This window comes from Onychostruthus taczanowskii, unplaced genomic scaffold (genome assembly GCF_017590055.1).
Source record: "Onychostruthus taczanowskii isolate IOZ18803 unplaced genomic scaffold, ASM1759005v1 scaffold37, whole genome shotgun sequence".
In the NCBI taxonomy this organism is placed as follows: Eukaryota; Metazoa; Chordata; class Aves; order Passeriformes; family Passeridae; genus Onychostruthus; species Onychostruthus taczanowskii.
Window position 1 is genome coordinate 5,293,074 of NW_024501126.1, and position 14,233 is coordinate 5,307,306.

The 14,233-nt window shown below is 37.9% G+C and overlaps 1 protein-coding gene across 1 annotated transcript in view; it reads left to right on the plus strand.

The window, feature by feature from the left end:
- Positions 1-14,233, plus strand: part of ADCY2 (adenylate cyclase 2) — a 206,987-nt gene that overhangs the window by 123,339 nt on the left and 69,415 nt on the right. The window contains exons 5-7 of the mRNA XM_041411780.1: positions 10,722-10,870; positions 11,949-12,060; positions 13,154-13,281. Coding sequence (XP_041267714.1) covers positions 10,722-10,870; positions 11,949-12,060; positions 13,154-13,281 — 389 coding nt within the window. The remainder of the gene's footprint in view (positions 1-10,721; positions 10,871-11,948; positions 12,061-13,153; positions 13,282-14,233) is intronic.

A 14,233-nucleotide genomic window follows, 5' to 3' on the forward strand; every position in this document is an offset into this window, starting at 1 on the left:
CTTTGAACAGCAACACAATACTAATTGTCAACATATTTTTCTATAAATATATCTGTTAATTCATGTTTAAAATGCAGTGTTTCAAAATAAATCAAATTGCATAAAGACATGGAGCATATTGATGAGGTGTGCTGGAAATAACCAAAACCAGTGTTGGGTAAAGAAGTCACAAACTACTCCCGAATTTCTAAAAAGTTTGGAAGCTATTTAAGAGCAGTGATCATAGAATAGATTTCATTAATCCATAGTATATCTGCCGTTATGAATAACGCTGCCAAAATCAATCAGCTGCAGCTATGGTATTTTTTTTTTTTACAGTATGCATCTTTACATGTACAAATGTGCAGGCAACAGTGTGTAAACCAGGATTCCAAAACAATATACATAGAACGTGGAACTGGTAAGAATTAGACCTATTTTAAATCCTTCAACATGTGAGACTAAGAATTCAGACACAGCCCTAATCCCTCAAGGAGACAAACTGGGCCCTCTTTTTCGATGTGCTGAAGGACATTTGCCAAATGTCTCCACTGGATTGCTCATCCCGTGAGAGAGAAAGAGGAAGCAGAGCAGCCTTTGTGCAGGAGCCTGGGGATTAGGGAATTCACCCGGAGCACTGCAGAAACAGGAAATCTAGTACTTGCTTCAGTGATTTTTAAATGGTTTAATTTTGGAGCAAATTAGTTTCATCTGAAAAGGCTGCTAGGGCTCTACCTCCAAAATAACTTTGTGTTCACTGATAAGCATTTCTCTGTGGAGATGGGAAGAGAGTTGAGGTCTCATTTTGGCAGAGGGCTGTTTTGATGAAGGGTTGCACATGGAGAACACTGTTTAACCTGTGGATCTCCTTTTAAAGGTTGAAAACTTGTGGAGCTGGCACCCCATTTCTGTACCAGTGGCCACTGTGGCTTTGTGTGGAGCCCATGTTGGTGGCCACAGGTTGCAGGGGGCTGAGGTGGTGAGCTGGAGGAGGGGTCATTGTGAATCACTTCATGTCTGCCAAAGATGCCTCCAGCCTACTGTGGGGCACACAAAACAGTCATGGGGAAAGCCTGCTTTGTCTAGAAAACCTTAGCCATTGGGCATTAAAAAGTTATCTGACCAGGGACCAAAGGTGCCCAAACTCAGTTCAGAAGGAAACAAGCAGCTTAAGGAGGCTGGAGACAAGATGATCTGTGTAGAGGACTCTCTCCACCCGAACAAGGTACCCCCACCCCTCAGGTGTTGTGGTACATGGTCAGTCCATGCTGGAGCAGGGACACACCAGAGGGCACTGCAGGCCATCAGTGTTCGAGGCTGGATCAGGGACGTGCAGGACAAGGGCAGCAGAAGCCTTTAATTGTGGAGCAGCACAAGTGGTTAAGACACAGTGACAGAAACTATCACACATTGCTATATCTCAGCCTCCTACCCTGCCTGCCACCTCAGCACAGGAATTTTGATGGACAGAGCATAATGCGTGGCAAAAAGAGGGAAAACTGAGGCCAGGAAATGCAGAGGGTAGATGGTGGTGTGTCTATCTCAGTGTTTATCTTCCCTTCTTTTTGTTTTTTTTTGTGTTTTTTTTTTTTTTTTTTGGTGCCTTTTTTTTTAAACTGCAGTCAGCAGTGAGAGGTTTGTTTTTGTTTACAGTAAATTAATTCTATTAAAATTACCTGACTGCACAATGTTTTGCCTACAACAGAGTTCCAAGCACATTAAGGTGCCTTCTTCCCAGCCTGGAGCTAATGACCTGGTGGCTCTTTGTACAGAATCATAAACAGCACCCTCGTTTGGGCCTTTTCTACTTACTAAGGCTTCCTTCTGCAGATCTAATTTTTTCTGAGTTGTGTTTTTAGGATTCCAATTTTCTCAATGCATTGCACACATAGACTTAGTGTCCCAGGAGGACAGGCTTTTCCTAGGTGACAAGGCACTTCAAGGTCTGGCAGTTACCATTCCTGTCTTTCTGTGATTAAGTCTGAGTTCCTGTCTGCAAACTTACATGTGTAAGTTACTCTGTAACATACCATAGAAAACATTTCCAAAATTGTACATACAGTAATGTGGAAAATGTTCAGAAAATAAAATGCCTTGTTACACTAAGATTTAGAAAATATTTGGAAAATAAAACCAGGCTAATTCTGAAAGCTTTAACCCTTGCTATGATTTATGCTAAATTTTGTTTTGTAGTTAGGTCTGCTAATCAGTGTTAATTACTAGTTTAGCGTGTATCTACCATACAGTAAGTTGTTGCGTTTTTCCCTGATCACATTCCTCAGAATAATGAGAACTGGTTTTCAAAACTCTGTTTATATTGGGGTTTTTTTCAGGGGGAGCAAAGTTTTTCATTGAAAACTTTCTCTCTTTAGTAGCTGGTGAATATAATCATTAAAGAGCAGTTGGGAGATTTCTACAAGAATCTGTCGATCCTGAGATGGAAATACAATGCAAACCATTCTTGTTCCCTTTTATTTAGACCATTGTAAGGAAATAAGAGGTCTGCTTTGTGAATGCAGTAACAGCATACACCCTCCAGACATCTGCCTGTTCTTTGATTTCCACCTAGTGTGAGTCAGCCTCCTCTGTCTTCAAGTCTAGGAAATGAGCTGTTGAATAAATAGTGGTGCTCGGAAAAGAGGTGTTAAAATATACACCTCACTACATTAAAATTTATCATCACTGTTCCACAAGAAGTAGCATAGCTCCTTACTGTATGTTCACTTTTCATTAATTTATGGGTGAAATTATCTCTTACACGTACTTGAATAAACTTTTATCTCTATTTATACTGGCTGTTGTATGGGCCAAAACTATCTTTAACTACTTCTACTCTTGACTAATCTAATACAGAGACTGACTGTTTTGATTTATTTCTGTTGCTGTGTGGCCCTGCTTCTCACTGCTCTGTCTGACCCACTTTGAAGTGTTTTTGAGCTCCTGACAAGTGCAGATAGGTGCCTGATAAGAATCTTTATTCTTAAAAATCTGGATTTTGATCTTTATTTTGTGTGGTGAGTAACATTTGGTCACCCCGATGTATGCTATCTGTAGACTATCCAGTAAAACATTAGCAAATCACCAATGAAATACAGAAAGAATCCATTCTTGCATGTTTACTTGGCAATATGTAAGCAGATGGCTAAAACACCAGAGGCAACATCAAAGGTAAAATCTATCAATTTCATGCTATCTAGAAGGCTGTGGAGGAGGGATGCTGTCAATGTGCTTCAGATGTGATCTTCTAACTTAAAGGCAGTGCTGTGCCTTAGAAACGCTTTTGGTTTTGCTTTGGCTTTGATGCTTTTAACCACAAGGTTTGGCTCTAAACTGGGCAGATGAATAGGAAAGTTTGGTCTTTGAAAAAGGGCTGCGTAGATACCTTTCAAGCAGTGCTCTGGAATATCTTCCCTGACATGACTCGTAGATGGTTTGGAAGAAGGAAAATATGTAAAAAGATAGATGAGTTTGGTTTTCTTAATTTCTATTGAAAAAATAACAAAATTCTTCTCATCAAAATGTGAAGTGAGTTGTATCAGAGTTAAATAGTTTATTGTTTAAAAGAATGGTACTGAGCAATTGCCAGCACTATAATACTTCACCTTATTAAAGACTGATGTAGTAATAAACATGTTGCACTCATCAGACTGATTCTTTGTGAAATGCTGCTTCTGTCTGTTCATTAGTTCTTGAAATATATAAAACTTAGAGCAAGAATTAACAGGACCAGACAGAAACAAACCTTGAAATTCTGTCAGTTAATTAGGCAGGTCTGGCTGTGTATGTTGGTGTGTTCTCTTTAACTCTATTGTTGTGCTGTTTGGTGACTTGTTACTTGAACAGCCCCAGGATAGGCACGCTTTCTGGAGGTGTAGTGAACATCGTTTGCAAAATTAGTCCTAAACAGGCTGCATATGCAAACTGTAATTTGTGCATAAACATTAAACATCCCTAGGTTCTGTGAAGGAATTTGTCCTTGCCAAATATGTGGTGAGCCTGTGAATTTAAATGAGCTTTCAGTCCCCTACATTGAAACAGTGGTGGTGTAGCTTTAGTATTTTTTGGATGTGGAGGCATTCCCAGAGCCACTCTGCAGCAGATGAGCTGGGCGCACGGAGGGTGCACAGTGCTGCATATTTAGCCTGCAAACCCTTGCCTTAAAATGAGAGCCTGCACTGGCTTTACTGCTCTTGTGAAGTGACCAAGTCACGCCACTGATGTTTGGCAATTTCAACATGATTTGAAGACAACTGTCCCCTTTCTGGAGGCATGGTTGGAGCTCAGGGATTGAGTGGGGAGGGCCTCTTCCCAGGCAGAGGCTCCTAGGGAGCACTGTGGGAGCAGATCCCTGTCTGGCACCAACCTGGGCCTCTCCCTGGCCCTGGCGCAGTCCCAGCACCCGGGTGGACACAGCTCATCGCCATCTGAGCTCATGACAGCCACCTTGGGTCTGAAAACAGGTAGCCCCCACTCAGAGTTCCTGCCATTCTCAAGGGAGCAGCTCCTGGACAACTACAGCTTGTCTTCTGCAGAATAATTTCATGAGGGCATTTGTGTTTCATGCCTGGGGAACTACTGAGGAATGAGAGGATGGTGCTTTCATTCCACTTGCATGTGTGTTGATTTTCTGGTGTTGATATTGTAGCTCCTGGCATTGCATACCTGAAATTTCACCAAAAGGGTCATGAAAACAAAAGGCCTTATGGTACTGTGCTGGGGTAAAAACTCATTTTCCAAGGAGAAAAAAAACCCCAGAAATTAATGTTAGCAGTATGTGTGGGGGGTGTGGCATCTAGGAGAACAGATGAGAGTTCATAGTTCTGCCATCAGGAAAGATGTTATCTGTGTCATAAAGCCTGTACTAGCCACAAGCAAAAGCAGCAGTTAGATAGATAAAAAAGAGTTCAAAATGACAAGAGATGTGATATGTAGGAGATTTCTAGATGTCTTAAAAAATCCTTGATCCTTGTCTGATTTTGTCAAGGCCAATAAAAGTGTTTTGGAAGTTTTCCAGGAAAAAAGGCATCATAACCAAGGAGAGGGCTGCCACTAGATAGAAAAAGTATAAACAATCAGTATGAAATAAAAGGTGCTGCTGTGATGGGATTGTATTTGTAAAGAAATAGAGTGATGTACTCAACAGTTTGGTAGGAAATCAAGTAATAAGAAAATGGTATTTTACTATTTAATGGGTACAAGTTTGGGTTAAGTAACTTTCTGTAATCAGGAGTTTTCAGTATGATATTTGATGCAGTGATGCTCAGCATAAACATACTGGCACTTCCCAGCAAGAGAGCACAGTCTAATAGATTTTGAGTGGAGTAACTGGAAGTTATCACTGGAGATGTTCAATGAACTGGCATGTGTCTTATGTTCTGCAAGAATCTCATCTCATTGTTTATGCTGTTATGTATTTTTTCTTAATGATCTAAGAGGCATGTGAAGACATTCACAGACAATAAATTTTGCAGAAAATGTAAATACTGGTCTGATAATAATTAATATTCACTAAATAATATTGAATACTTTATAAACAATATAAGAGAGTTTTTTGTAACTTTCTGTAGAGACATAATTCTAAAAGAGTATGGGCCATAGCTAGGATATTGTAAGGCTGAACTTTGTACAATATTTTGGAGAACATAGGAGACATGGAACAGCAGACAGGGAACTCTGGGAATGTTACAGCAGAAGGTTGAACAGAGTAAGTCGTGGAGACACTGAGGGAAATAAATGTATGCATGCCTTTGTTTGCTGGAGCAAAATGTTAGGATTTCTGTCAAGAAACCCTTTAAAATGCTTGAAGGTTGTTGAGGGTTTTGAGAAGACAGTGTAGAAAATACTTAGGAGATGGAGATTTTTACACCTAAGTCTGTTTAGCTGATCAAAAAGACAGTTATCTGTGTTTACAAGAATAAGAGTAGGGACATTAATCTTGAGCTGAGAAAGATATTACAGGGCCAAGGCTTCAAAGTAAGAAATACAGAACACATTTTTAAGTTTTTAGCAGTTCAGCTGATGAGCCACTAGAAGTTGGTGAGTCCTCCATCTCTTGGTGTCTCTGTAGTCAAGATTGAATACCTTTCTTGTTATGTATAAGTAAAATCAATTTACTGGCTTCAGCCAAAGTAATGAGATTGATAGAGGTTATTAACATTGCCTAAATTTAAGGAGATAATAGCACATAATTTTTAGGAATCTTCTCATGTCTCAGCTTTAAGAAAAGTTAGCTTTAAGAAAAAGCACCTTACAACTCTTTATTCTTGTAGGTGTATTTTAGAGGATGATCATGAGGTCTGGGTTAACAGTACAGTACTTTGGCAAATACCCTCTGGATCACCATCTCTGTCAGCTCTTGACTGTTCCATCATTTTGTAATCAGGAATCAGAAAATTCATTTCTTGTAGGTTATTTCTTTATACATTTCAAGGGCAGCTTAAAATTTGATGTTATTTGTGTTCATTTCTAAACTTTGTAGTGAAGCAGGATGCATGCATAGGCTAATTGCTTCTCGAGCTCTTACTACTGACTTACTGACCTGGTTTGTCAAACTTGCTAAAGAGATGATTAGATATATGCCACAGGAATCTGAAAACAAAATCCAACCCACAGAAAGGCAGAATTCAATATTCAGTGCCCTAAATAACATTGAAAGGGACAAAAATATCCCTGTATGTGATTATAGGGACAAAAATATCCCTGTAGTCCTTTACTGATCTACAAATATATAGTTTTTCTGCAGACTTCTTGAATATCAGAAAAAGCATAACAACAAAGATGGACATTTCTTCCAGTAAGACTAAAATTTGGACCTGCAGTTCCCTCCCCAGACAACAGAGAGAGAGCATTGCTACCTCAGAGTATCAGTATTAGATTCTGTGAATTGCCTTGAAGGACAGTTTCTCTCCATTGATAGCAAGGCACAAAGTTGATTTCAATAGGGTGAGTCCTATCAGACCACATTTGTTTTTCCTTAATGACATTCTATTAGCTGTATTATTCAAGAGATCAGACTAGTTGAAAGAAAATTTGGCCTTTAAATCTATAAATTCTTACATTTATGCTCAGTAAAGTGTTGATCATGGTGTAATCTTTTACAAATGACTGAATCAGTGTTGGTAGTTTGCATAACAAAACAGGAATGAGCAAATAAAACAGGCATTATTGCCTCAGGCCAAGAAGAGTTTGATTTGTGAAGCATTTACTCTTGAAATTAACCTATACCAAGTGTTTGAGGATATTATGCTTGTTTGCTGCAGAACAGCAGCATGATATTTTGCAAGATACTCACGTGCAACTGCCACCTTGCAGAAAACAGCACAATGTTCTTTAACTGAGCTGTGCCAACTTATTCTAGCTAAGAAAGCAACCAGAGTTTATCAAGCTTTAGAGGAGTGATGTGTAACTAAGAATCACTGCTAAAGTCATCTGTATGTTTCAGGGAAAATTCTGACAAAGAGATCAACTTGGATGAGAGAACAGGAACTCAAATAACAGTTTGACATATACCACAGAAAGTCTTCAGCTGGAGAACCCAGGGAGGATGCCTTCTTGCTATCCTTCTAGAGAGGTCCAGGTGGAGAAGAGAGAAGTACTTAACCTCTAGTACCGAAAGGCACTTCAATGTTCTATTCAGTATAGATAGAGGGCTGCATCTTTTAGCCCTAGGACTTAAGAAATATCAGCTGGAAGTGACTTGAATGGTTGAGAGGAAAGCATAGTCCCAGGGAATAAGTCAGGAAACAGTCTTGTGTGCATAAATCCCCTGTATAAGTTGTTAAGGTCATGTTAATATTCTAGGGAAGGACATTTGTGAGGAGATTTTCATTATTGTCATAGCACAGCAGTTTCTCTTTCACCAGAAGCAAGTATTCTTGTTCTCAGTCTGAAGACTTTTAAATGGTACCTTTTGACCTGCATTCAGAATAATTTCAGCTTTTTTCTTACAGACTGTAGATCTGAGAGTGGCTTCTCTGTCTACCACAAATAAAGAAGATTTTTTTTTAAAAGTCAGTGTCTTGTATCTCAGTTCAACTAGTTTTTGATGTGTAGATTTTCTGTCCTTTTGAGAGAATAGTACAGAATGGAATGTATTACCAGATATAAAGCCAGCATAAGCAGCAGTCTTGATTTGTGATGTTCCTTGCATTGTTCCAGTCTGCAGGAGTTTCAGTGCAGAACATCATGCACTACAAGCTGATCAGTAAGTGGTTTTGATCCCTCCACTACGCTCTTTTTAGCCAACAGCAATGACAAAACAGGAAAGAAGAGTTGTTCTTGTGTGCTTTGCATTTCTTAGGATCTTTAGCTGACCAGCCACAGTGTTCATAAGTAATTGAGATTCACCTTCTTTCACAGCTGTATTTTATTGAAAGAAATGAAAATGAACAATCCACATTATGACACAAGGGATAACATCAGGACTGAAGTGTGAATGCTTGCAGCCTGCAGGATGGGGAGGATGGCTGAGGGCTGTGTGTGCACCTGGGTATGGCAAGGTGTTCTATAATGCACTTCACCAATTGCAGTTCTCCAAAGCAACCTCTGGTTGCAACCTTCTCTTTTGTACAGTGAAAAGGGAGGAATGAAAACATTCTTTGGGGGGAAATGTGGTGTGGTGAACAGCTTCATCAGGATGTGTAAGCAGAATGGAATAGTGGGCTGGCATGAAGAGAAAAAGAAGGGAAATATTCCATCTCTCCTGATGTTCCCTACAAAATGAGGGCATTCTGTTTTCCTTTTCCTTATATGATTTTTATCTTGTAGTTAACTTATGCTGCTTTCTATGGAAACTTTTTCTCTTGGTGGTTTTTTTTTTTTTTGTTTGTTTGTGGTGGTTTTTTTGTTTGGTTTTTTTTTCTTTTTTTGGTGGGTTTTTTTTGGTTTTTTTTGCTTGCTTCCTTGAAAACATTTGTTGCTTTATGATCTTTTACCAGTCTTTCTGAGTTTCAAAGATGTAAGGAGTAACCTGGACACTGAGTGTCTGCATCACTGTGTGTCTGGAATCATAACAGTCAAAGGAAGATAGTGAACCAGCTTGCATTTACTATCCATAGTATAAAAGGAGTTTAGAGATGTAAAATTGTTGCTAAGAGCTACACTTCTTCATTAACTGCTTAATTACAGTTGTTAACAAGTATGAAAAATCCTGTACTGTTAGATAAAAAGCAACCTGGAAGAGTAAGTTTTCATTATGGAAAAAAATTGATTGGTTGTACAGATATTATTTACAAGTTAGCAAATACCTCCACCAAGGAGCAGTGGAAGTGAAACATTGCCACTGAACAAAAGCAATGAAAATACACTGGTCTCTTGGATGTGAACTTGCTGAAATGCCTAAACATACTAAATTAATCTTGCATTTAAGAAATAAATTATTAGTTCAATATTAATTAGCAGCAAAGCAAGATTCTGTCTTGATTCACTGCAATAGAAGTTTTTTGCCAAATATGCACAGGATCCGTTTCACAGGGCCTCATGTAATTGAATGCAGTGCTTACAAGTGCACAAATGCTGTGAGAAATGAGAATTTGTCACTATACTTGACAGAGATAGATAGCCAAGGTTGCTGCAAATATTAGAAGAGTCTATAGTCCCGTTATTGCCTTGCTCTACTCAAGGTCATCAGACCTGAACAGGAGTAATTATCCCAGGCAGAGCATTGGATTAATGGCTGCACTTCTTCTGGTACCTTCATGAGCAGAACTGCAAAGTCTGCAAAAATACTCTTGTGAACCAAAGAGCATGCATCATTCTGAGTAACACCTGAGAATCATGCACATTTTGAGGTCAGCATCTTTTCTGCTGTAGCTGTTTCTCTCTCTGACGCTGTTAGAGGCTTTTTCAGATGCCTTCCCCCTCTTCAGTGGTTCAGGCTTCTGGGTTTTTTCCTCAGCCAGAAGGAGTCTCTCCTGCCTGCCTATGAGAAAATGGGAAATTCTTGTTCAGTTTCAAGATGAAATATGATAAAGCAAGAATGATTTTTTTTTTTTTTGCAGAGTTCTTGTTGACCTGGTTTCCAGAGAAGTAGGAAATCAGTCTAAAGCTGTCACAGGTGAAATGGTCAAAATGGAAGTGTCAGGGAGCTTTAGAAGAGGAAGAACATAATATCAAATGAAGAGGAAGACCCTAATGCCAAATGATGAGAAAAAATATGTAGGGTTTGGGTTTTTTTAGTATTCTATATGCTTTTAGGTTAATTAGAAAAGAAATTGTCAAATGCCATATTAAAGGAGAGAGTACCTATCAAAATGCTTTGCAAAAGTTCAACATTTTCAGCACATTCTGTGTCTGTATTTTATTTTCAGTCTAACTGCTAAAATTATGGCAGAGCATTTAAAATGCATGAAAGAAGAAAAAAGATGTAGCTTATTCCTGTTTGGATCAAACTGCATTTCCATGAAAGTCCTCTGGACTGCCCTTGTGACTCTTCTTTCATTTGCTGCATCCTACTCAGATATTGACTAAATTCCTGTAGATAACTTCATCAAATGTTAAGTTTAGCTTAAGCTTTTTCTAATATACACAAAACTTTGAAGAAGGCAGGTATTACTTGGAAATGTGTGTATGTCTCTGTCACACTCCTCAAGGTACTGATTAACTTCGGAGCTTGTACCAGGCCTGAGTGCAAGCCTCATCAAAATGTTCTGTGGTATTGACAATAGGGTGTGCCTTGCACAGTGTTGATGCCATGCTATATTTATTCTCCTTAAAGAAACTGTGGATTTCATTTTAAATTTTAGGAGCGTCTTCTACTTTCTTTACTGCCTGCTCACATTGCCATGGAAATGAAAGCAGAGATCATTCAGAGGTTACAAGGTCCAAAGGCAGGCCAGCTGGAAAACACCAATAACTTCCACAATTTGTATGTCAAAAGGCACACCAATGTAAGGTATTGTACTGTAATATAATGTATCAACAACATTCAGAAAAAAAAATTGAAAGAAAGGGTTAAGGGAGGAATTAAGAAAATGTTGTAAAATATGCTTTTCAGCAACTTAATATGTAGCATCCCTTAATTTGATCGAATGCTGCCAGTGCTACATTCCAGAAGAGCCACAAAGGTGTTAATACAAAGGAGTTGTTGAGAAAAAGCCACACAATAATAGGCTTTTTTTAATAATGTCTTAATTTTTCAGATTGCAGTACCAAATCCTGCCTCTGTGTATGCTAGTCAAAATTGGAATCCGTGTCAGTGGTACAATTCAGATTTTGCAAATTTCTTAACTGAAACAATTTCTCATGATTTGTATCATGTAAGCAGAGGCAGCTGTATCATATATCTATTTTACACAGTACCTGAGATAAAATATTCTGCTGACAGATCTAATTATTTATTATTTAAAAATGTCTAGTAGCTGGAAAAAGAAATAAATTTTATTTCAAACATTCTTTCTTCTTAACAAGGTTCTTTTTCCTGGTTTTGTTTGGGTTTTTTTTGTTTGTTTATTTTGTTGGGTTTTTTTTTATTTTATTGGACAAGTTAGTTTGGATTATATTCTTAGAAATTGATCTGTTAAAAATGCTGCAGGAATTTTGAGGAAGCTCATGTTCTCTTGTGAGCACAAATACTCTTTGAAACTATTATATTGTTATTGTTATACTGATGATTTGTGACTTTAAAAAAATATTTCTGTTTTTTCAATCCCGTAACAGATAGAGGTGTAGAATGTTTATGAATACCTATAAATTTAGGTATACCTATAAATGTTATACCTGAGGAGGTAATACCTGTAAAGGTACATATAGGTATATTTTACCTATGAGCACAACACCCATAAAGGCAAATATACATTTACCTATAGATGTAGTTATATTTATTACTCTACATTTAGTAGTGGCTGTTTTGGGTGTGGGCATATCCCTGGGAAGTCCAGGCGCTTGCTTTCAAGTTTTACTGTTGGTTGATGGATCTGAGTGCTGCAGAAAGAAGGAAGCTGTGACCAAGATTCTGCTCCTTTCTGTTGCAGCATCTTGTACGCTGATATCGTGGGATTCACTCGCCTGGCCAGTGACTGCTCGCCGGGGGAGCTGGTGCACATGTTAAATGAGCTCTTTGGCAAGTTTGATCAGATTGCCAAGGTGGGTTGCTGTGGGCTGCTGCTGTTAGTTTGGATAAGAAAGTAATCTTTAAATTTATATTTTTTTCTTTTTCCTCTTGGGGTCTTCATTTCAGCATTTCTGAAACTTTGGCAGGAAGATTGGATTTGAACTGTGTGAAGAAAACGATTTGGCTCTGGTCTGAGTGCAACAGTGCATTTCTGCCAGTGCCAGTCTGTGAAACCCATGATAGCTCTCTAATGGGACCAGTAGAGACAGCTCATGGAGCCCCATAAGGCTTAATGGCAGATGAACACTTCTTTAAATAGATTTTTTGCATTATCAAGGATTAAGAAACTCAAGATAGAAAAGTGTTAGTCAGATTTCTGGTCTCAGGAAAAGCATTTATGAGACTGAAGGAGAAGAGACACAGTATTGATCGAATCAATTCTAATACTGACCACAGCCTCTTTATTAATGAAGGAAAGAATCAAATGCAATCATAATTTTTTCTTCTGCTTATTTAGGTGTCTTTTTCATAAAATTAAATTAAAATTTTCATAAAATTAAATCAAACTTCATGTGTGAAAGTAAAATCAGAAACCTCAGAATAGATAAAAATTTCCTGTGTTTTTATTTGTTGAAAAATTATTGTCAAGTATTTTAAAAATTAAATTAAATTAACTTTCAGTTTTTTTAAAAAAATATCTTTACATAGTCTTAGAGTACAAAATATAGAAATACTATTATGATTGCTAGCTTCTGGAAGCATTCCATAGTATATCTTCATAGATGTAAATGTGGAAGACTATCTCTTTTGGTTTCATATTTCAAACAAAAAGGCTTTATTTCGATTGAGGACATGATAGTTTAGCTCAGTTCTTTATTCTCAGATGTGAACATGTTTTGCAGTGAAATTGCTTCTTGCTTTTGCCCATTAAGGACCGTAACTGTTGGAGGGATCAACCATACAAAACTCTCTCAATGTTTCTGTTATAGCAACCCTTCTCTACTGAAACAAGCTTTAGTAGAAGGACTTTGCTATTGTCATTTAAGTCAATCTTTGTAACAGTAGCCCTTCATTTATGTATTTCAAATTGAAAGTCACTGTCTCACCTTGCTTTTTTTCCTCCAGGAAAATGAATGTATGAGAATTAAGATCTTAGGTGACTGCTATTACTGTGTTTCTGGGCTACCTATATCTCTTCAAAATCATGCCAAGAATTGTGTGAAAATGGGACTGGACATGTGTGAAGCCATTAAGTAAGTATTAAACTTAAAAAAAAATCCTTTAAAACCAGTCCTTCACTAAAATTAGCATGTGTAGGTGAACTACACTTGGCAAAAATATGTATCATGTGGCGGTCTGGATATTTGGGAATCTTCTGTGTGATTTATTTATTATAATAAGCTAGACTTTTTAAAACTTGGTATGCTCTTCTCTAAGTCTAAGTTTCAATTTTTATGCTTTTGTCTAGATCACATTAACCACTGTCCATTTAGCAAAGTGAGAAATTGGCCCATCCTTGTGAGGTATATGTGTGGTGTGCACCTCATCATGAAATGGATAATTTTGTTGAACTATGTTGATCTTAATGTCTCGTGAGGTAGCCATACAAGATTATTCCTGTAATCCTTAAATGTGTGTAATTGTAGTCACAAGAGGGATTTGGCTTTTAGTTATCTGGTCTTCTAACTCAGTCCAGGGTAATTACTGTATGGATAGGTTGACTAAAGCAAATTTTGTTCTTTTCCCTTTTATGTGTTCATGGAAAAGGTGTAGTATTTTTGAAAACTAGTATTTTGATCTCCTTGCTTTAGCAATCTTTTGTAAAACTAGCCTCAGTAAAGGAATCAGGTTGCTGCATTCTCTAAAATGTTGTTTCTTCATCCAAAAATGGTTGTAACTTACATAGTGTCCAAAGAAATCTAATTTTTAAATGGAACTTGGGAGAATTTCTCCTTGCCAAGCAAGATAATAGTCTACAGATTTGGTTGCATTTCAGTTGCTTTCACTGGATGCTTTTTCTTTTTCACTTAGTATCACAATTAAGCCATTTCCTTTTTTAGCATACTAGGAAGTAAAGCTACCATCCCTTCTGTAGAGCAGTTGGTAAAAGGGTGGCAGTCCCAAAGTTGTGGCCCTCCTTGTTGGTTGGCTTAAAAATGTTGGGATTTTTTCCCCACCCTTTGAGTGAAAATGAGAGTTTCCTGG